Below are 23,143 nucleotides of genomic sequence, written 5' to 3'. Positions count from 1 at the left end.
CTGGGTTATGGGCCCACCATGCTTCTGTGCTGCTCTGCTGGCTGTCCTGAGCCCAGAACGATTTGGTTCTTGGCTGTCATTACTGAACATTTAATGAAAGAGTCTACAGCAGAGTTGTGATCAAAGGGAGAGGGGAAGTGGGACAGAATTTTAACTTATAGAATCCAGACTTGATGAAGCAATAGATGAACCCCTGGAAATAACTGCCCCGAGATCATCTTTAAACCAGCAATATCCTCTGACATAGTCAATAGTAAATGATGCCTGCCGGTGGGGGAGGAAAGTGGGGACCTATCACAATGATGGACATACAACCCTAACCCCCCACCCCCAGGGTGGTAAGTGTCAGGGGAAGCCAGCCCCTAACACATCATTACGGGTCCAGTAGGCGCAATTGTACAGCGATATTAAGTAAAGATCATAGTAAAGTTATAGAGAGCATGAGAGATAGAAGTATAGAAATAAATGGGAGTCAGTCACAATTCATGGTAGCATGCTCACCTCAGCTCCACTCGATGGTCCACGTGGAGGGAGAGAGTCTCTCTTTAATGTTAGCCTAAGCTTTTTATATTCTCTAGGGACGTGTAAGTCCCCTAATCACAGGTGCACAGGGAGGGGTTGTGCTATAGGTAATACAATAATGAGAGGGGGTGGTCTAGGGACATACATGCAATACATGTGATAAGATGGGCGGATAACTTAACTTTGGATGTCACAGAGTCAGCTTGGCCTGTTCCCTGACTCGGTTGATAGAGATCATTATTGGTAGGGTGAGAACGCTTGGCCACAGGCCTCAAGGAGGAATAGTTTATTGTCCCTAGTAGCAGGGACTGAGGCCTGCCATATAGTCTGGTTGACTAACTGCCCTAGATGCCTACCCTGTGCTCTGGTGACTGACTACCCTGGGGAGGATGTCTGTAAGCGTTTGACCTCTCCCCACAGGTAAGCAACAGAAACATGGGTGAAGGGAGACAGCAGATGGTGTAGGATATGAAAATATAATTTATCAAAGGAGGGAGAGGAAGGGAAAAAATGAGCTGATACCAAAGGCTGAAGTAGAAAAAAATGTTTTGAAAAGGATGATAGCAACATGTGTACAAATGTGCTCGACACAATGGATGTAGGGATTGTAAAATAATGTTTTAAATGCCTGCCTGGAGCATTATGCTCATTTAAGAGCTAACTGTATGCGATCAAATTGACAACAGCAACTGAAAAGATGAGATGGGAACCTTAGGCCGTGGGGTGGTTTCTAGGAAAGTAACAGCTCCGTGTGAAAATGGATAATGCCACTGATTTGTGCATGTAGAAACTTGAATTGCTGGACTCAGGGTAATAGATGGGGTAAGGTACGTGTGAGGGCGCTGCCTGCAATAACAGCACAAAGGAGAGCCAGGAATTGCAAGAGGAAATTGACTGTGTGTGCTTACTGGATATTGTGATTAAAAATCCTATAGCAGAGTCCTGATTTAAAAGGCCTGTGGGACAGCCGGAGGTACTGAACAGAATTTTGAAGACATGCTTTTTAACAATAAAAGGAAAAAAACACCTAAACCCTATAATATTCAGTGCTGTTGTCAAGTGAGTTCTGACTCCAGATGACCTCTTGTGTACAAAGTGTAACTAGTCTACAGGGTTTTTAAAGATGTGTCCCTCCCCTAAGCGAATCACCAGCCTGTGCTGAAGTTTCCTCTGGGTGGTTTTGAATGGGAGCCCGCAGTGTAGAGCTAAGCCATTGGCACCCCACACGAGGAAAACCAAACCCACGGCCACTGATTTACTTCCAACTAGGAATGACCCTTACACATTCTGAGACCACAAATCTTTACAAGCACAGATCGGCTCACCTTTCTCCCTTGGAATGGCTGGTGGGCTAGCAGAAATGTTTGCTGAAGGAAGAAAAGAAAGTGAACTTCGGAGAATGAGTAGGCATTAATTAAGGAAGAGAGGCAGAGTTTAGGGAATTAAGTTTCCTGTGCCTAATAAACTGCAAAATGTTGACAGACCATGACAAACAAATGCTCTGTGGCAGACTATCACAGATAACGAGACGCAGGTGGTCCAAGAGGAGCCTGAAAAGGTTTGACAGGAGTTGGGTGCTGGAAGCCCCTATGAGAATTTGACTCAAGAGTGATGAGGAGGAGAGTACATAGCCAGATGTGTGCAGAGTGGGAAACAGGCAGTTCGAAGAAGAGCAAGGTTGGAGTTCAAGGGAACTAGGGAGGTCTTGACAGTACAGTCCCATGTGGATTAAACCTCTGGCCATTGAAGGGGGTACATTGGAAAGAAGATGAATGCAGATGTCAAAAACCAAACCAACCACTGCCATCAAGTCAATGCTAACTCTGTGGGTTTCTGAGACTAACTTTACAGCAGTAGAAAGCCCAGTGTTTCCCCAAGGAGCTACTGGTGGTTTCGAACTGCCAGTCAAGTAACCACTACACCACTAGGCATCCTTGAATGAAGATATAGCTGTTAAAATTTAGCCCTTTATGTTCCCTTTTGATGCATTTTGAATTTGTTCTCTTTCTGCTTTCTCTGGGATTGACGGTTGTGTGTGGTATGGTTTTATATGAATACTGGAAGGAAATACAGAGCTAATAATGAGGACACGGATGAAGAAAATGTTCTAAAGTTGATTGTGGTGACTGCACAATTCTTTTTAATATATTTAAACCATTGGATTGTAGGACGTGAGTTAGATGTCAATAAAAGTGTTCATTTTTTTAAGCTTTAAAAAGAGGTCTGGGTCTGGGATAGGAGTCCTGGTGGTGCTGAGGATACAGCATGCGGTTGCTGTACAGAGGGCAGCGGGAGCCAACCAGCGCATCATGGAACAGCGGTCAGCAAGCTGCGATGATCCAGCCACACGCAGCTCCTTCAGTATGTACATGTGCCTCAGTAAAATTGAAACTGAAAAGAAGACTATCATAGTTTTACTTATTAAACTTTTAAAAGGTCGTATTCAGATAGTGGTGATTTCATTTGTTGTTCAGGCCTGCTAAACTCCAAGACACTAAAGGCAGCTCCACACATTGCATTTCAGCAGATCCTGCTTAAGGAGTTGAATGAAGGATGTGAGTGTAGCATTGTTTTATAAGCTGAAAGGGAGGATGAAAGGGGGGCTGGGGGATGGTTGAGCACAAGGTAAGCAAACCAACCCAACAAAGTAACTAGTAAGTGAGCCACACAGGGCGCCCTCTACCAGGCAAGGCAACTGTGGTGCCTGGGAAATGTGAAAGCAAGGATGCCAGTGAGGCTCCAGTAGTTAGTTTTTGTGAAGTTTGTGTAAGTTGTGCAAATGTGGTCTGTGTTGCTTTACTGTTTCTGCAACTTACAATTAGTATTGTCTTGCCTGGGTGCATCCGGAAACTACATGAATCTTCGTGTCCAACTTGACTACAAGCTAAAAGGTATTGTTGATCATGGGACCCTGGCAATTATTACACAGGCAATTATTTTAAATATGTAAATAAAATTAATGTTGGTTTTATTATATTTAGATACATAGGTGGTTGAGATTTACTACAGCGTATTTTATTTCACGTGCAACTAACAAACATGTTACTGGGAAGATTTCTAGTATATTTTCAATTGTTATTGTTTTGAATAATTATTTAGTTCATTTTCTTTCCTTTTAAAATACTGTGTCTTTGTAATGTATTAAATAAAATATATTGTGTAAGGTACTTTTCAACATGGCTATGAAGAGAAACATTAGAAAGACCGTTGACGAGCACCGTGGCTTTAAAACGGAATGGACAGAGTCTTTCACATTTACCTCCCACTCGGATGGCCTTCCAGCCTGTCTTATTTGCCAAGAAAAACGCACACAACAAAAAGTCAAATTTGGAAAGACATTTCATGACCAAACATGCCACATATGCCATGAAATGTCCTGTTGGTGACATAAGAAAGAGCAATGGAAGAACTTGAGAAAAATGTTGAAAAATCCAGTTCTATACTTAATCATTAGAGACATACTGCCAATAATGTGAATCTTGCAAGCTTCGTAGTGAGCCAGGAGATGGCTAAGAGAGGAAAGCCATTCACAGATGGGGAATACGCGAAATGTTACTTTGTTAATGCACATGAATAACTTTTTCAGGATTTCAAGATCAGAGCAGAGACTTTAAATAAAATTAAAAGCATACCATTATCTGCCCAAACTGTAGCAGATGGGATGGTTAAAAAGGCCTCAAACGTGACCAACCAACAAGTCAAAGACATTAAATTAGCTTGGGCCTTATCGGTTGCGGTAAATGAGTCATGAGACCTCAAGGACATAGCCCAGGTTTCCCTCTGCACGGTCTGTGTCACCCGAGGGGCCAAGGAGAACTTTTCGGGTTGTTGCCACTCAGAGGTCAAGTGCATGCAGAGGATTTAGCAAATGCTGTCCTTGCATGCAGGGAAATCATATCACACTCAATAAAATGGTTTCATTGCAACCGACAGTGCAGAGAGTATGATGGGTGCAAGAAATGGTTTTGTTTCCATTTTATTTTTTTTTTTAATTTTAACAATTTATTGGGGCTCATACAATTCTTTTTCACAGTTTTTGTTTCCATTTTAAAAGGAAAAATTAACCATGAAGTGATTACTTTCCATTGTGTGCTCCCCCAGGAAGCACTTTGTGTCCAAACATTTCCTGAAGAAATTGGTAAAATCATGAAATTGGTCCTTAAGATTTCCAACACCATTAAAGCAAAGGGACTTGAGCATCGGTAATTTACAGTGTTGCTAAGTGAAATGGAGAGTGGATATTCCCATCTGCAGTACAACAGGGCTCAATGGCTTTCCAGAGGCGATATGTTAAAGTGTTTTTCATCTTGCATAAAGAAATCAAACTATTTCTCGACAAGAAGGGTGTTCAATATCCAGAATTAACAGAAGATCGTTGGTTGCAAAAATTGTACTTTATGGTAGCTGTTACATCACAACTAAATCAGCTCAATCGTAAATTACAAGGCAGAGGAAATACTGCTTTTTCAGTGCTAGAGGAAGTTGCTTCTTTTAAAAAGAAATTGATTCTGTTTGCTGAAGATTTAGAGTGGAACTTTAATTCATTTCCCAAACTTGTCTCAGTATCGCCAAGAAAACAATGCCCTCGTTAACAAAAATTATTTCAAGACAGCAGTTTTAGACATGAGAGAATCTTTTCTTCAAAGATTTCAGGAATTCAGAAATGATAAATTCTAGCTTTTATTACAAATCCTCTTAAGACCAATGTGAAGGAATTAAATTTTTCTCCGTTTGATATTGACATGGCTCATTTTGAAATACAGTTGCTGGACTTGACAAGCAAAGACATAGGAGCTCCAAATTTATACGTCTTAGTACCAAAACTGAAGAATTCGAAAAATGCCGTCTAATTTCACAGTACAAGCAGACTGATTTTCAATACTTGGACTAGTATGCTGGACGCATATTCTGATTTGAAAAAATTTGCACTTTGTGTTCAGTATCTTTGGGTCTATATATTTATGTGAGCAATTGTTTTCTAACAAGAATTCCATTACATGTAAATTGTGGCGCCAAATTACCGATGCCAACTTGGACTCATGCCTTAGATTAAAAATGACTAGTTCCAAACCGGACATAGAGAAGCTTTCTCAGGAAATGCAAGCTCATTGCTCACACTGAGTGAAGCCAATAAAAGCAGTTGTTTTGTGTGAATTTTTCTTTTTTTAATAAAGATACTATTAATACTATTGTTATATTACTTTTGATTTTCATTATTTGTAAAGATATATTTACGGCTCTTGAATAAGTTTTAGATTGTTGTGCCCACTGCTGCCACCAAAGAAAGCTATGTCGCTGTTTTTGTCAGGATTACAGTCTTAAAAACACTTTGAAACAGTTCTGCTCTGTCTTACAGGATCAACTCAGTAACAGAGGTGGTGTGAAAGAATAGCTAGCCATAGAAACCCCAATCCTTGGAAGGTAGAATCCAATGAGCAAGATGTAAGCATAAAGAACCAATCCAGGGGAATTCAGATGGCTGTTTGGAACAGCAGTGACAGGTGAGAGAAGACTTGAAGGAGGAGCTGAAAAGGAGCCATTTTGGATGCGCTGCAGCAGAGGTGCCTTTTGCGTTATCCAGAGGAGCCTGGGGGCACTGGTTATGGGGTCAGCACGTCAAACCCACCAGCCACTCTGAAGCTGAATGCTCCTGTGGAGATTGACAGTCCCCAAAGCCATAGAAAGGGTCTGAGTGTCAGAATTGACTGGGCCGCAGTGAGTTGAGCTATCTAAGTGCAGTTTACAGCTGATACACAGGTAAGATGTAGTCGATTAAGAGGGCCCGTCTAGCCACAGTTCCTTATGTGGTGTAGGATTAGAATTCTGGGCTCTGGGCCTGTGGCTACAGTGCCTACTTTGGAGGGAGTTCTCTGCCTTACTAATCGATAGGCTTAAGGTGGAATTAAGTCCTAACTTTGGCAGAGGGTGTGAATCGTGTCACACTGTTCCCTTGGGGGTATCTCTAAGACTACCAGAAAGTGTGATTTAAGACATCATCCTTCATATCTGAAAGACAAATACCACACCTCCATCAAAACCATTCCTCCATGTAGAAGAGCCATGTCAGACACAGGACCATTGGAAGAGCACATTTCCAGATCTCTCATCTGACGTGGATGCCAAGACCAGTGACTGGTATGGAAGCTGGGATAGAGTGGGACTGTTGGGGAGAATGACAGGCTGGCCTTCTGGCCCATGGAGTCAAAGACCCAAGGGCTGAGGCCCCCTCTGAGGTCAGAATCCCCATTCCACAGAAGAAAGCAAGCCTGGGCCAGGCGGTATGACTCCAGAGCCATAGTTACTTCTTACCCTGCGGGCTTCTTTTTAAAGGAAACCAGCCTGCCGAATCCTTTTTCGCTTTCTTGATTCTTACCAGAGTGTACACAATTTTCAGACAATATACTCATGCACATGAAAACAGCAAGGAATGAGAAATGTGTGCTAAGCATTTCTACTTAACCTGTTAAATAAATGCGTGTTTGACCTCTTAGTACTATTGTTTTCATGTTTCTCTCTTATATGAGAGTGCTTTGAAATACTTCATGAATAGTTCTCTTGTTCAGTCAATGCGCCTGCCAGTAAGTAGAGCTTACTATTCTAAGTACACGTGAATATATAAAGGAGACGTCTGGAAAGACATAAATAGTGCACACTGTTAGTAATGGTTACCACCTGCCCATGGGGAAAGGGAGGAATGGCTGGGGGAGGAACCGAGGGCTTTTATGTATAGACCACTTGAATCCCTTATAACAGGAAGCTGCTGTTAAAAATGGAGGGGGGAAGCTTATTTCTAAATTAGTTTCTTGGTGGTTGTTTTTTTATGGTTTGTTTTTTGACATCTCCAGTATATCCTAAAATCACAGAGAAACATCTCAAACTTTAGAACTTTAATGATAAATAGACATTGTGGCAGGCATTATGAAATTCTGGTGAGGGCAGTGTCCTAGCAGTCTCTCCAATTTCACGGTTCCCAGCCCTTCCCTCCGGGCTGACTGGGCAACTGGAAACCCACCAAGCCAGCCAGCTCCTCCACTGAGCGCTCCCCCTTGCCGTGGAATTCCTGGTGCAGGGCCACGTGTTGCCGGACGCTGCGCAGGAGGCAGAGATAGGTGGCAGCTTGGAAGTGGAGTTCTTGCTGGGCTCTGCATAACTTCTCGCCGGTGACCTGGAGAAATGGTGAGGTCAGATATGATTATCAGCCCAGCCCAGCACCCCACAGCCCTAGATGCAGCTCCATAGAAGACAATGTCTTGGTCCAGCACTCACTCGGGTTGGAGAGGAAATGCCTACACACACGTGCTCTACGGGAAAGCTGAACCCCAGGCAGCCTGAGAGGGGTTTTAGAGGGGCTTCATTGACTAGAGGGGGCCCCCAGCTTTTAATACCGAAAGGAATCATCTAGATTCAACACATACTACGTTACAAATGAGGACAGGAAAGCTGAGTGGCTCAGTGGCTGGCTGGCCAACAGAAGCGCTGGGAATGACAGCGAGTTCTCACTAGTGTTCCCAAAGGGCATGTGGAACCTTCTCTCCATCAGAGGAAGGCAGGTCGTGGGCTGTCTGCAGGACTGGCTCATGTGGCACAGGCCTTTCCTTGCCATCAAAATTAGCTTTGGTCAACAGTAATAAAATGAAAGATTTATATATAAAAATATGCACGTATTCACAAGATTCATTCATTTGTTCTTATCACTTACCCACCCGAAAGGTCTGGATTCTGCTGACTTACAAAGCTAGAAGGTCCAAACCCATTGCCCCCAGGGGCTACAAACCTTGCTCTCTCAGTTCTCTGAGTGTCTAGAATACATACACCAGTGTATGGTCCTTTATGTGACTAGTTTTGTGTTCTGAGGTGGTGGACGGAAATGTCAGACCAACTCAAGTGGCTTACTGCGTGCATGTGTCCCCAGTGTGGGTCACATCCTGGACACCACGATGGATGTCAACATCATCCTCTGACTGTGGTTTCTTAATTTGAACCTTTAGGTTGGAATCTGAGAACTAGAATGTTTGGGCTAAGATCTGCACATCAAGTATGAAATCACTCAGACATTCAAGAGCTGAAGTCAATGAAATTATCAAACATACTTTTTCAGTAACTAATGTGCCGAGATTAACACCAATTTCAAGGATCAACAAAGGGTAGCATTCACTTCTGTGACACAAGCCCGTTTTCTGGATTGGGAATGTGAGGTTGGTAGCATGAGGGCAGAAAATCATGATCCCAGTATGGCTGACTATGAGTTGGAATCAAACTCAAGGCTGCGGTTTTGATGGAAGACATCAGGAGAGAATGATCACGAGGGAACTGAACCCCAGTGTCTTCCTGTCAGCTCCTACGCACAGCGACCTTATTGAGCAGTCTATTGACAGTCTCCGAGACTGAGTCTGTATGGGAACATACTGCTTCATCTTTCTCCCTTGGAGCAGCTGGTTAGGCTTGAACCACTGGCCTTGTGGTTAGCTGCCTGACATTTAACCCACCAGGTCTCTTTGGGTCAACAATAAAGCCAAACCAAACTAACTGCCACAGAGTCAGTTCCGATTAATGTCAACCGCACAGGACAGCAGAGCCATCCCTGTGTCTTAGACTCTACATCTTCATGGGAGCAGTCATCTTTCTCCCACTGAGCAGCTGGTGGTTTTGAACTGCTGACAGAGCGGTTGGCAGTCCAGTGTAACACACTGCATCACCAGGGCTCTGGGTCAACATTAGGGTAAACCACCAAAAAAAAGAGAGAGAGAGAAAAGAAAAGGCACTCTTCCCTAAAGAGAAAGGGGAGGCTGCACCTAAAAGGGATTGCCCTCTGTGTAAGGCCAAGATCAAGAAATTGGGCGCAGGGTCGCCCCTTAGCCAGAAGGAAGTAAAAACCTTTCCTATAAGCCACATGCCATAGAGTTGTTGCTGAGTGGCCTCCATTTGCATTGATGGTAACATTTAAATTCCTGCCTATCACCTGCTTTGTCTTCCTCTCTCTACCCACTCCTAGCCTAATCCAAACTGCTTCACAGTTCTACTGCTCCTATACCTTTCCCACCCGACATTTTCTTGCCAAATCCAATTTATCCTTCAGGACCCCTCTTAATTTCCTTCTGAAAGCCAATCCTCTAAGTACCCCTTCTTTTTTCCAAGGGCCCTGGCCTACTCCCTTTCCTTAACCTAAGTGCTTCATTGTGTCTACCAGGTATGCTGTGGGCTGTTATTTTGTTTGGGCTTTTGGGGGATCCAATTTCCTAGCATAGTTCCAGAACATTATGGCCTTTCCAAAAATTAAGTGCAAAAAAATTAGGTGGATTTTAGTTCTAAGATTGGCTCTGCCTATCAAAAGTTAAAGCGTCAGGGGTCTTAAAGGCTTGAATGTAAACATGCGGCCATCTAGCTGAGAAGCAACAAAACCCACATGGAAGAAGCACACCAGCCTGTGTGATTACGAGGTGCCAAAGGGATCAGTTATCAGGCATCAGAGAACAAATCATCGTATCATTGTGTGCTCACCTCCCCGATAAGAGTGCTGAAGACAAATGGGTGCATATAAGCAAATGTGGTAAAGAAAGCTGATGGTGACCGGCTAACAAAAGATAGTTTGGGATCTTAGAGGCTTGAAGGTAAACAAGTGGCTATCTAGCTCAGAAGCAACAAAGCCCACATAGAAAAAGCACACTAGCCTGTATGATCACGAGATGACGAAGGGATGAGGTATCAGGCATCAAAGAACAAAAAATCATATCATTGTCAATGAAAGGGAGTGCGGGGTGGGGACCCAAAGCCCATCTGTAGGCAAGTGGACATCCCCTTAGAGTCGAGTCGAGGGGAGAAGATGAGCCAGTCAGGGTGCAGTGTAGCAACGATGAAACATACAACTTTCTTCTAGTCCCTACCCGCTTTCATGATCCCAATTCTACCTTACAAATCCGGCTAGACCAGAGGATGTACACTGGTACAGATAGGAACTGGAAACACGGGGAATCTAGGGCAGATGATCCCTTCAGGACGAGTGCTGAGATTGGCGATAACAGGAGGGTCGAGGGAGGGTGAGGTAGAAAGAGGGAACCAATTACAAGGGTCTACATATAACCTCCTCCCTGGAGATGGACAACAGAAAAGTGGGTAAAGGAAGGCATCGGACAGTAAGATATAACAAAATAATAATTTAGAAATTATCAAGGGTTAGTGAGGGAGGGGGAAGGGGGAGGAAGGGAAGAGGGAAAATGAGCTCATGTGGGGGCTTACATGGCGAGCAAATGTTTTGAGCATGATCAGCATAACGAATGTACAAATGTGCTTTATACGATTGATGTATGTATGGACTGTGGTAAGAGTTGTATGAGCCCCCAATAAAATGATTAAAAAAAAAGACTGACTCTGCATTCTAACTTGGCTGGCACGCTTCAAGAAGCTCACTGGTTTTAGATCGAAGGTTCTTTTCACTACAAAGCTGTTTCCTTTGCCGAAGCCTGGGAAGGCCCCCTCCTGATTGGGAGTTACCAGGTTCCACATGCGCTCTAACGTGCTCGGGTACAGGCCAGGATTCCTTGGGCCTCAGTCTCCACGATTGAAAATCGAAACCCTTCCACTTTACTCTGGTCTCCGGGTGCAGTGTGGCACACACAAAGGAACCGCCCCTGTATGACCTTCGCGCGTTTCCACCTGACATATTTCAAGTTCACGTGTACAGGCACCGAGAACGAGCAGAGACGGCCGGCACACATCCGTCTTCTGTGCCCGCCAAAAGGGCGGTTCCGGGGAGCGGCGATAGTGGCGGGGTGCTGGCAGCTTCTGGTCTGGGCGCTGTCCGCCCCTCCAGGCCTCAGGCTCCTGGGCCCCCAGCCCCATTTCCGCCACTGCGCGCCGCAGGCCGCCCAGGACCCCCGCCCGCCGCGGCTCTCCGCCCGGCCCAGGACCCTGTGCGCCCGTACCCGGTGTGCGCGGAAGGCCTTGGTGAGGTACCGGTAGGCCGCGGTGTCACGGTAGGGTCGTCCAGTGGCAGCGCTCAGGTAGCGCAGCTCCCGCAGGAGGCCCCGCAACGTGCGCACCGGGGACCCCAAGGCCGCCATTTCCCCGAGGCTGGCGACCCGGGCGCGACGCTCCGCCACCGCCCACTCCAGGCAGCGCGGTGGACAGGCCCGACTCGGGCACGCAGAGGATCGCCCTCTACCTGGTCCGTGGAGCCGCCGCAGGCGAGCGCCGAGCGGCCCTCAGCGAGCTAGACGAAAGCAAACGAAAGCCGAGCTGCCCTGAGCAGCAGTGGAGGAAGGTCAGCGGGCCTGGTCACCGCGTCGGAGGGCATCGCTGCCCACCGACCGCAGGCCAGGAGGAAGGCGAGCCCAGGCGGGGTGTGTGGTGTGTGTGTCATAAGCCCAGGAGGCTGTTTTGGGTGATTTTCTAGAAGGGAAATTTAAATTTAGTTTATTTTCTAACCCTTGCGGCACCTCCGGCTCATAGGGGGCAAATGGGGAATGCTGACTCTTGCAAACCAAGCCTAACAGCTGGTAAAAGCACGCCTACAAGCTCTCCTAGAAAAGTTAGTCAAGTACATGATGATAACTCACTATAATTATTTAGGAAAGAGGAAAAGTAATTTTAAGGGAACAAAAGAGATAGCACCCCAGATGGGACTCGAACCCACAATCCCTGGCTTAGGAGGCCAATGCCTTATCCATTAGGCCACTGGGGCTTCTGCGAGCGACGCCTTCTACCGACGTATTCAATGTTTCGGCTTTACGACGTCATTGGCACTGTAAAGTCGACGTAACTTTTAGGAAATGACTCGATTGAAGCACTGGCCGTGGCATGCCGGGATTCGTAGTCCAGAGAACAGAAGAGCCGCGCTCCCGCTCCGGAATCGTCCCGGTAACAGCTGAACCCTCGCGGGAGGGGCTGCGGGCACGCGCACGCTGGCCTACGTCAGCCTGCGCCTGGGCAAAAGCGGGCAGCGACGTCGCCGGGCGGGGCGCACAGGCCGGGTCTTCAAGAGTCGCTTTTGGGCACCTGTTCTTTCGCATCGTCACCGGAAATAGCCGTGCCCCTTCCGGTATTGCGACCTTTCTCGGCTCCGCTTCGCGGCAGCCGGCCGTTAAGTAGCGGCCACTTTGGTTCCGGTAGCGCCTCTGAGGGCACTTCCGCAGAGATAGGAGCCTGTTATGAGCGCTGACCTCCTTTTCGAACAGTGCGGTCGCCTGGCGAGCATGGCGCGGCGGCGAGGTTGGAGCTAGTTCCTCAGAACTTCATTAGAAATGAGTCAATTACTCTGGGGGACAACAACAGAAAAGGGGGTGAAGGGAGATGTCGGACAGGGCAAGATATGACAAAATAATTTATAAATTATCAAGGGCTCATGAGGGAGGGGAAATAAAGAGGACCTGATGCCAAGGGCTTAGGTGAAGAGCAAATGCTTTGAAAATGAGGGCAATGAATGTACAGATGTGCGCTACACAATTGATGTATGTACGGATTGTGATGAGTTGTATGAGCCCCTAATAAAACGTTTTTTAAAAATGAGTCAATTAAAAAAATGAAATGAGTCAATTAGACGTCGCTTCATCTCCTATTTCCGTACTTAATAGTGTAACTTGGACAGGGCAGTCTCTGAGTTTTGATCTCACACAAACTCACAAGGCGTCCTCAATACCCCAAATGCAGACTGAACTCTGACCTCTGTCACCTTGAGAAGCCACCGTTCTTCTCTCTCCCATCCTCTGCTTGGGGATTTAAACTTTGTTCCCGCCACATCTGACGTGTAACTTTCCATTAAAGTTGCCCCAGTGACCCTTTGCACTTCTTGGGGTGTTTCTCAAGAACCTTGTGGTCAGACTGTATGGCAAGGTCATGGCGACTCACTTCCTGCCTGGGTCCTTGCTTCTGTCCCGACCTCTCCCACCTCCATAGCTCCTCACCCCACGTTATAAGTCAGGTCAACATGAGAGTGCGCGGTGGAGGGCCTAGGGCAGTGGTTCTCAACCTGTGGGTCGTGACCCCTGGAGGGGGGTGTCAAGTGACCCTTTCACAGGGGTCGCCTGTTTCCTAACTAGTAAAATGACAGTGATGAAGTAGCAACAAAAATAATTTTATGTTTGGGTGTCACCACAACATAAGGAACATGTATTAAAGGGTGAGGACATTAGGAGAGTTGAGAACCACTGCCCTAGGGTAATCAATTGTATGTTTAGCTTTATGAAAAATGATGGTTTTTTAAAAGATCACTTTGGTTACTGTTTTGAAGGAAAAATAAAATAACTATTTGAAGTCCTAACCCCTGTACTTGTGAATATGATTATTTTGGAAATTACTTTATTACCAATCAAGTTAAGTGAGGTCCTTTCAGAGGAGAGAAGTCCTAATGGTCACCCCTTCTTGAGGACATAATGGAGAATGACTGACTCAGAAATAGTCGCACGTGGTTCTGCTGATGTCCTGAATTCAGCATTGTAGCTTCCAGAATGGTGGCAGAATCCACTTCTCTCCAAAGGCACCCACACTGTCGTATTTCATTACAGCGGCCCTGGCACACTAGGACCCCAGCCCAAACGTGCGTGAGTGCTGGCCGCTGCCACCCTTGGCACCACAGTAATGATCATCTCAGACCATTCCCAGACACACTGTGTGCCAGACTGGTGTCAAGTGCTCCCTATGCGCATGTTGTCTTATATAACTTCACAGTGATCCTGTGAAATATGCTTCCCCAATTATACAAATTCTGAAATACTAATCTGATAGGTAGGAAATAAAGCCTAAAGGTCTAAAACAGGAACTCTTTGAACCTCTACAACATGTTGAGCTAAAAATATCCAAAGATGTAAATATGCACAGAATGTTGGGTGGTTTCGTTATAATGTTGGGTTCTTCACTAAAGAAACATCAGATTCATTTTGAGAGACCTTTTTTTAAAGCTTGTTTACAACACCAGGCATTTGTATAAGAATGGCCATGCATCAGATTCATGCAAAGAATATTTCTGTGTAAAATTTTTTTGCCACTTTTTAAAGTAATTTTGTCAAGTGACTTCCAGGAGCATCTCAAACCTTGCAGTGTGGCCATCTAAGGCTGTCGTATGTTTGAAGTAAGTAGAAACTTGTCTCTTTTTTCTTCTTCAAAGTAATTGATGACATACTTTTTCGTATTAGAAGCCTTTTAAGGGCTCAACTAGAAAACTAGAAGGTACTTCTGTAACTAGGATGTTTCAGAGGAAGGAAATGTGCCCAGCATGCTCAACTTGCCTAAAGGGCAGAGGGCAGGCAGGGAAGCAGGGGCAGAGGGACGACAGGCAGCCTGAGAACCCAGGACTCTGACTCCAAAGCGGGAGTTCTTAACCACTGCAGCTTGGTCCTTTGCAGACAGTCACTCATGTTTGTCCAGCGGGACATGTTCTGAGAGACTGCTTCTCTGCTTTTATTTTCAAAGGATGCTGATGGCTGGCTTTTTCATCTGTCTCACTCACTGCTGCTGAAGCCTGCTCTGGGAGCAGCCCCCCTACAACAGAGTTGGCCTCCTAGTTAGTGAGTGGCCCTCACTGTCAACAGCAAGGCAAGGAGGAACCAACTGCAGCAAGACTTCCCGAAGCCTCCTGATGGGGGAGTGCTCCCCACCTGGTTCCTTCAGATCCCTGGGGGCTTCTGGAGGGAATCTTCTCTCCTCTGGGCCATTGAAGAGAGCGGCATCAGCACTTTAGAATTACCAGAGGGAACTTAAATAGGCTTTGGGATGCACCCCCAGCCCATAAATTCACCTTTGGTGGTTTGGTTGAGTCCCAGCCACAATGTACTTTGTGGTTTGGGTCCCAGGCCCTCACCTTGTGGTGAAAACCACCATCGAGCAGCCACAAGCCTTTTTGAGCTCCCCAGAGCATAGAAAAGTGATGTCGGAGCCCCATAAAATGATTTTTTAAGTGATGTTGACTCCAGACTGCAATGTATGCAACACCATCATGGAAGAGTCTGAAATGTGAAAATGACCAAAATGGGACACAGGGACACGAAACGAGCACAGTCGGTTGGGGAAATAGCGCCAGTAGACCTGCAGGATGCAGGGCTACCACCAAATTTCAATTTATAAACAACACCATAGCTGCAATGTGCCCTAAAGTGAGGGCTGTCTATCAATTTACTCTGTGGTCAGTGTGATAAGGTTTTCTGTCAGCTTGACGGGGCCAGGATGAGAACTGAGCCTACGACAGGCGGGGTCAAGAACTGCCGTCTCAGCCACGGCAGCTGAAAGTCCTCACAATGCTCCCGGTACGTCCTTTCTTCTGTCCATGCCCTTCTCGGGGTACAAATGGTTCAGAGAAATCTCAAAGGCAAGTTCTATGAAAAGGGACAGGAAATACTCTTTTCCTCAAAATTCACAACTTGCCACGTTGCCTTCCCAAACCTCTTGCCTGATTTCATTCTAGTGTCTGCCCTTCACCTGGAAGCTGATGGCTTGTCATTGCACACCCTATATTGTTGGAGATTTTGTTTAACCTATGAAAACTTTTTATTAAACCGTAAAACTATATACATTCAAAAGCCCTGAGCCCTAGATGAGATCACACTTCAGAGTTGGCCCTGTCTTTGGCCCCTCCCCTCACACATTCCCAGGTGACACTGGATGGAATATCAGAAAGAGGAGCTGAAAAATCAAATGTGATCACACTGTTCCAACTCCTCACACAGCTAGAAGCAAGATAGATTCTGTGCACATCACCTGAAGATACAGCTCCATGACCCCCAGTAGACAAATGGGCAACATAGTCATTGCTTGCTCCAGTCCCAGTAATTCTGGGAGCCCTTCAAGGGGCTGGAGGGAATTTAGAACATGAGAGTTTGGCGGCAGGAGCGATTGCTGAGGATCTTCAGGAGGTATAAAGCATATGAGAGGGTACCCCTCCCCGCCCCAAAACACCTGGAATTGTGCTGGGCAAAGCAAAACTTTCATTTTTTTATTTTTATTTTTTTTTGTTTTCAACGTTTTATTAGGGGCTCATACAACTCTTATCACAGTCCATACATATACATACATCAATTGTATAAAGCACATCTGTACATTCTTTGCCCTAATCATTTTCTTTTCTTTCTTTTTCTTTTCTTTTTTTACATTTTATTAGAGACTCATACAACTCTTATCACAATCCATACATATACATACATCAATTGTATAAAGCACATCCATACATTCCCCGCCCCAATCATTCTCAAGGCATTTGCTCTCCACTTAAGCCCTTTGCATCAGGTCCTCTTTTTTTTCCCCTCCCTCCCCTCTCCCCCCTCCCTCATGTGCCTTTTGTAATTTATACATCGTTATTTTGTCATATCTTGCCCTTCCCCCCCTTCTCTGCTGTCCCTCTCCCAGGGAGGTCACATGTGGATCCCTGTAATCAGTTCCCCCTTTCCAACCCACTCACCCTACACTCTCCCAGCATCGCCCCTCACACCCTTGGTCCTGAAGGTATCATCCACCCTGGATTCCCTGTGCCTCCAGCCCTCATATGTACCAGTGTACAACCTCTGCCCTATCCAGCCCTGCAAGGCAGAATTCGGGTTATGGTAGCTGGGGGGAGGAAGCATCCAGGATCTGGGGGAAAGCTGTGCTCCTCATTCGTACCACCTCGCACCCTAACTGACCCATCTCCCCCCCTAAACCCCCCTATGAGGGGATCTCCAGTGGCCGACACTTGGGCTTTGGGTCTCCACTCTGCACTTCCCCCTTCATTCAATATGGTGTATATATATACACATACACATATTCTTTTTTTTTTTTTTTGCATGATGCCTTATACCTGGTCCCTTGGGCACCTCGTGGTCGCACTGGCTGGTGTGCTTCTTCCATGTGGGCTTTTTTGCTTCTGAGCTAGATGGCCGCTTGTTTATCTTCAAGCCTTTAAGACCCCAGACACTATCTCTTTTGATAGCTGGGCACCATGCAAAACTTTTATAATACACATTTTCCCCACTAGGAAAGCATTGAGCAAGTCGCCCTGAGTTAAGTGCACCCAGTGACATTGCCTGGGAAGGTTCTCTTGTCACAGTGAATTTTCTTCTAAATGCTATTTGAGTCAAATCTCATTTTTTGAACAGCATGTGGTTGTGAAATTTTATTTCATGCTGGGAGGGGAATGCCACAGAAACTGTTGTGCTGTTAAACACAGCTTACAAGGACAGCGCTATGGGACAAACTCAAGTGTACAAGGTGGTTCTCTTGTTTTTAAAAAGGTGAAATGCCAATTGAGGACAAACCTCTCATTTTGAACATCGTCAACTTCCAGAATGGATGAAAATGTTGACTCATAGTGCATTTGGAATTTATGCCACCAGGTCAGACTGTTAATCAAGCTATTTAGAGGTTCTGAAAAGACAGCGTAACAGTGTGCAACAAAAAGGGCCTGATTTGTGGCAGACGGTACTGGTTTTGCCACCACGACAATGCACCTCATGCAGCCATGTCAGTGCACCAGTTTTTGGTAATAAGCAGCATACCTCTCTTTCCCAATGCACCTGACTCACCTCACCTCCCTCTGCGTGACTTCTTTATGCTTCCTTGAATGAAGAGGGACATGAAAGGACAGTGATTTGATGGCATAGAAAAGGTGAAGAAAAAAACAATGGAGGTGCTGTCAGCCACCCAAACAGATGAGTCTGAAACGTGTTTCCAAGCAGGGAATCGCAGATTTGACAAATGTACTAAGTGTAATGGAGAGCACTTTGACGGTGATAAGGTTATTTTGTAAAAATATTTAAATACATAGCTTTGGAGGGGAAAAAATCCCACTTTGTGTGGTTTGCCTAATCCCATTCCAGCCCTACTGTGTCATAGTACAGATGATGCTGGCTCATCTTTGGGGTTCAGTTCCGTGGTTGCACTCTTTGGTACCCCCAAAGATAGAGGGCATGACCCAGGTAAGTGGCAAAGACTCAGAGCATTCAGAGATACGAGTGAACCTTACAGCAGGAGCCCAAAGGCACCCCTCCAGGAGCCCCAATCGAAGCAAGAGGGGGAGGCTGGGAAGGCGTGATGTGGACACTGCCCTGTGTCCCGAGTCAGAGCCAGTTCCACAGGAGGTGGGACCCCGAGGCCTCTCAGGGTGGGAAGCAGCGATGATGCTCACCAACAGGAGGTCCGTGGGGCTCTCCAGCTCCTGCAGGTGCTCCTGCACTGGCCGACCTCGGGTTCCCTCTCCGGCTCCTTCTGCAGGAGCCGGACAATGAGCTTGCGCAGCATGTGGTAGGACTGGGCAGACTGGTCCAGAGAACCTGAGTCCTCCGGTCACTTGGCGTCCTTCTCCTAGGCAGCTTGAGGGGCAGGAGCCACTGGCTGAATCCTGCTGCATGGCCTGCTTTGTTGCTTCAGACTGCTTCTCGGGATTGGGCTCAGATTACAGCGGGAGGCCTCCTCTCCTGGCTTCCCTCCACAAGGGCAGCACTAAGGGGCTTCCCGGCCTGGGGACAGGCACTGGGGTATGGCTCCTCACCAAGTCATGTCTCCAAGGGAAGAGACACAAGCAGAAAGACTTGGGTGGCTTAAACAAGGCTGCCGAGCAATCAGTGGTGGGGGGGGGGTGCGCTGGCTCAAACTGTCTGGGGCCAGGAGCCTCTATGAGAACAAAAACACAAATACATAAAGAAAGGAGAGATAATCTGAGAGCTGTAAAACTATCTGAGGTAAATACTAACAACCAACACTCCCTGAAAGAAGAGATTGGAAGGTGGTGGACTGTGGAGGGCCCCCTCCCTGGTGGGGATGAGGAGCTTTCTACAGGATATGTGCCTGCAGGCTGCCTCTAAGCTGCCAGACGGGGCTGGCACAGCATGAACAGAGCCACGGCTCTTGGAGGAGGAGCACGGTCATCCATCGATGTTCCTTAACCTTCCTGAGAAGGCATTGTGGGTATGAATCCCAGCCACCCAGTAGGGGGGCAACCTGTTTCCAGTGATGGCCCTGGGGACTGAGGATGAGGTGCTCTCTGGAGGACAATCCAGGAGCCAATCATTAAGTGTCCTGGTTTTGTTTCTCTAGAGAAACCTAACCTTTCCAAGCATAATGTCCTCCACTTTTGTCCATGTCATGAGGCGTTTGAAAGACTCATCATTGTTGTTTTCTCCCCTAAGAACTATTGATTTTTAACAGTTTTATTGGCACATGATCCACAAACTGTACAATTCAATAGTTTAAGCATATCGAGAAGAGTTGTGCAATGCTCGTTTTCCCCACCGATTGAAGGCTGTGCAGTCGTCCATCGTGTGCATGTACAGGGGTTGCTTACCCATTCCTTTGCACATGGGTTTTTGCTGGCTTCCATGTATCTGCTGTTCTTTGAAATTGCTTAAGTCACCCTTTTCCTTTGGTTAAAAACAGTCGAGTCTCCACAACATGTACCAGAAAGAACAAAATGTTGAAAAGTTGACAGTGATGTTCACACAGCTCTTCTTAATACGACGGAACGACTTAATTGTATGATATGCAAATATCTCAATAAAGCTTTTTCCTTTCTTTTTCTTTCTTTCTTTCTTTTTTATCCCTGTGGAACTTGAGTTTATTATACACAAATATTAACAGGACGATGTTTTCATTCTGAAAATTAAAAGTCATAATGCCTCATCTCTTAGCAGCAACCTCAGATCCAATCTTTTTTTTTTTTTTAACATTTTATTAGGGGCTCATACAACTCTTATCACAATCCATACATATACATACATCAATTACATAAAGCACATCCACACATTCCCTGCTCCCTTTCTTTCTTTTAAAATTGAATCTGTACAGCATCTCTGCGCTCGAGTTTCTCTTTGAGACTGGGCAGCTCCCAGGCAGCCGGAGGCAAGGACACTAAGCTTCCCAGCCTGGTTCTCCTCTGCTTGGCAGTCGGCTGGGTCTGCAGGAGGCCCACCAAGGCTGTCCAGGTGCTGGGAGGGAACTGGGAGCTTTCCAGTGTCTCTCAGATGACAACAGGTTAAAGGATTTGGGTTACCGGGATTATGAAAAACAAAAATAAAAAGGAGAGGCTCTCTTTCTGGGAATCTGCAAGTCTCAGCCAGTCCAGTGCCATAACTGGCTGCTTCCCTGCGCCTGCAGCCTGGGCTCTGCAGAGGAGGCCAGCAAGCTCCTCAACCTCCCCCACTTCCCAGACAGCAGGGCAGGGAGGTGAGTTCTCCCTGCTACACACTTCACTGGTGGCAGTCAGGCGTCCTGCCCCCAGACTCCCCCTCCCCCCAACTGGGAGGAGCCCGCCCCAATCATAAAGCAGTTCTTTCTCTTTCTCTCACTGGGGTCTCCTCAGATGCCCTCCCTCGAGCCTCTGCTGTAGTTGAGCTCTCTGGGTCCCAGGCTCACCTCCCCACAACTAACAGGGGTCCCTGCTCCACTGGGGGTGGAGGGACACTCTCTTCCCCTCCTGCCTTGGTAACCATCAGGGTGGGCTTCTTTGGGTATGAAAAGTCTTTTTCGCCGGGCGTGGTGGCGCGCGCCTGTAGTCCCAGCTACTCGGGAGGCTGAGGCTGGAGGATGGCTTGAGTCCAGGATTTCTGGGCTGCAGTGCGCTATGCCGATCGGGTGTCCGCACTAAGTTCGGCATCAATATGGTGACCTCCCGGGAGCGGGGGGCCACCAGGTTGCCTAAGGAGGGGTGAACCGGCCCAGGTCGGAAACGGAGCAGGTCAAAACTCCCGTGCTGATCAGTAGTGGGATCGCGCCTGTGAATAGTCACTGTACTCCAGCCTGGGCAACATAGCGAGACCCCGTCTCTTAAAAAAAAAAAAAAAAAAAAAGTCTTTTTCTCGATTTTTTTGGTTTAGAATCACCACCTCCTACATACACTCAGCTCAAGTCCAGACTGAACCCCTTCCTTTAAGGACCCACTCCAAGCTAGCTGCCAGGAGCCCTGGTGGCATCGAAGTCACACATTGGACTGTGACCTGGAAGGTCAGCAGTTTGAAACCACCAAAGGCTCTGCGGGAGAATTTTCTGCTCCTGTTCTGAAGTGCCACTCAGCATTGGTATCACTCTATGGCAGTGGGTCCATGGGGCTGGGGCTTCGAGCTCCCTTCCTCAGGCCCACAGGACCCTCAGGGACTCCCACAGTCTGCAGGGCGGCCAACTACCCCCTTCCAGTTTCCCCAGGAGCTGGCCGCCTCCAAGGTGGCTTCCACTTCTTGGGGGGTTGGGCATCAGGCCCTGCTTCTCTCACCAACTCCACACGGGGCTCCCCTGAGGGGAGAGAGGTGGCCGCCCAACCTTGAAGAAGGGAAATGTCAAAAGGATGCCTTCATAGCTGGAAGAAGACCTGACCACCAGGGCTTCCAACTTGCTCACAGCCTCGGGCAGGGTGTGTGGGCGCCCTGGGTCTAGTGCCCCATCTGTAGAACTTGGGTGTGCGTGGGTGATTAACCACAAAGTCAGCGGTTGGAAACCACCAGCCGCTCCTCAGGAGAAAAATGAGACTTTCTACGCGTGTAAACAGTTTCTTGTACAACGCTTCTTTATGCCTTTATGTGCTTGATTAAGTCATACAATAAGTGACTTAAATGCCAATAAACCGATATCTGTTTTTAAAGACATCATTTCAGAAGCCCAGAGGACCCGTTCTCCCAGCCCTGTGTCAGGTCACTGAGTCAGCATCGCCTGGCGACCATGAGTTTAACTTGAGAGTTTGGGTTTGCTCCTGGTGGACCTGATAGAGAACTTCATTTCAGGACAAGCCATCTGCTCAAGGCACTTCCAGTGCCCAAGGGCTCCAGACACCAGTTCCCAGGTGACAGTAGGTGACCTGGAGCAGTAGGCCTATGTAAACGTTTAAAATGTTAATATAACCCCTTTCATTAAAGATGCCTTTATTTTCCCCAAACCATTTTATTAGTTTATACTGCAGACATCGTACCGTTCACTAGTTCAGTTACAGCAAGCAGTGTGGTACAGTTGTTAGCAAAGTCATTTTCAAAACTCTTTCCACCTTCTTGTACTCCTGGATACTCAGCTCCCTGGGACCTCCCCATTGTAACCCTCTTTTATTTTTATGAGCATACACGGGTCTCCTGCTTGGGGAGGGAAGTACTAGCAGCGTAGTGGTTATGCACTGGGCCAGCAGTTCAAAATTTCCAGCAGCTCTGAGGAAGAGAGACGAGGCTTTCTATGCGTTTCTGTAGCGTTACAGTCTCAGAAACGCACAGGGGGGCAGTTCTGCCCTGATAGGGTCACTAGGAGTTGGAATGACTTGATGGCAGTGAGTGTGTTTTGGGGTTATTGTTTGGAGCATTAGGGGACACTGGATATGCAGGGAAATTGTCCTCAGAAGGGGATGTTGTAAGGTGTTGGACCAAGGTCCAACAAACAAACAACTTTGGGAAGTGGAGGGCGCTGGCCAGAAAGTGGAGACCTGCTGGCCTGGAGACCAGAAAGGAGCAAAGGGCGGGCCAGGGTCCAAAGCCACATTGACCCTGGGGGCACCTGCTGACCTTGGCTGCCTGCCCCCCTGCCCTTGAGAGGCTCCTGGGCTCACAGTGACCCTGCAGGACAAAGCAGAGTGCGCCGCAGGGTTTCCAAGGTCATTGTCTTCACTGCCAGGTTCCTCCTGTGGACTTGGCCAGGGGGCCAAAGTGCACCATCACCCATGGTGCCGCCAGGGCTCTGACCTGGCTGTCTAGTGTCTGGGCTTTAT

At 47.0% G+C, this 23,143-nt stretch overlaps 1 protein-coding gene and 1 non-coding gene across 2 annotated transcripts; both read right to left on the bottom strand.

Moving 5' to 3' along the window:
* Positions 1 to 4,530: 4,530 nt before the first annotated feature.
* Positions 4,531 to 11,813, bottom strand: FMC1 (formation of mitochondrial complex V assembly factor 1). The gene is made up of 2 exons (XM_075558730.1): positions 11,442 to 11,813; positions 4,531 to 7,687 (listed from the first exon to the last, which is right to left on the bottom strand). The coding sequence occupies exons 1-2, from the start codon at positions 11,577 to 11,579 to the stop codon at positions 7,484 to 7,486; spliced, it is 342 nt and encodes a 113-aa protein (XP_075414845.1). The 5' UTR covers positions 11,580 to 11,813; the 3' UTR covers positions 4,531 to 7,483.
* Positions 11,814 to 12,126: 313 nt separating this feature from the next.
* TRNAR-CCU (transfer RNA arginine (anticodon CCU)) lies at positions 12,127 to 12,199 on the bottom strand. Its single transcript has one exon. It is a non-coding gene; the product is annotated as a tRNA-Arg (tRNA).
* Positions 12,200 to 23,143: the final 10,944 nt, after the last annotated feature.

Source organism: Tenrec ecaudatus, chromosome 9 (genome assembly GCF_050624435.1).
Source record: "Tenrec ecaudatus isolate mTenEca1 chromosome 9, mTenEca1.hap1, whole genome shotgun sequence".
Taxonomy (NCBI): domain Eukaryota; kingdom Metazoa; phylum Chordata; class Mammalia; order Afrosoricida; family Tenrecidae; genus Tenrec; species Tenrec ecaudatus.
Note: the sequence above shows the minus strand (reverse complement) of the source record. Positions and strands in the feature narration are given on the sequence as shown.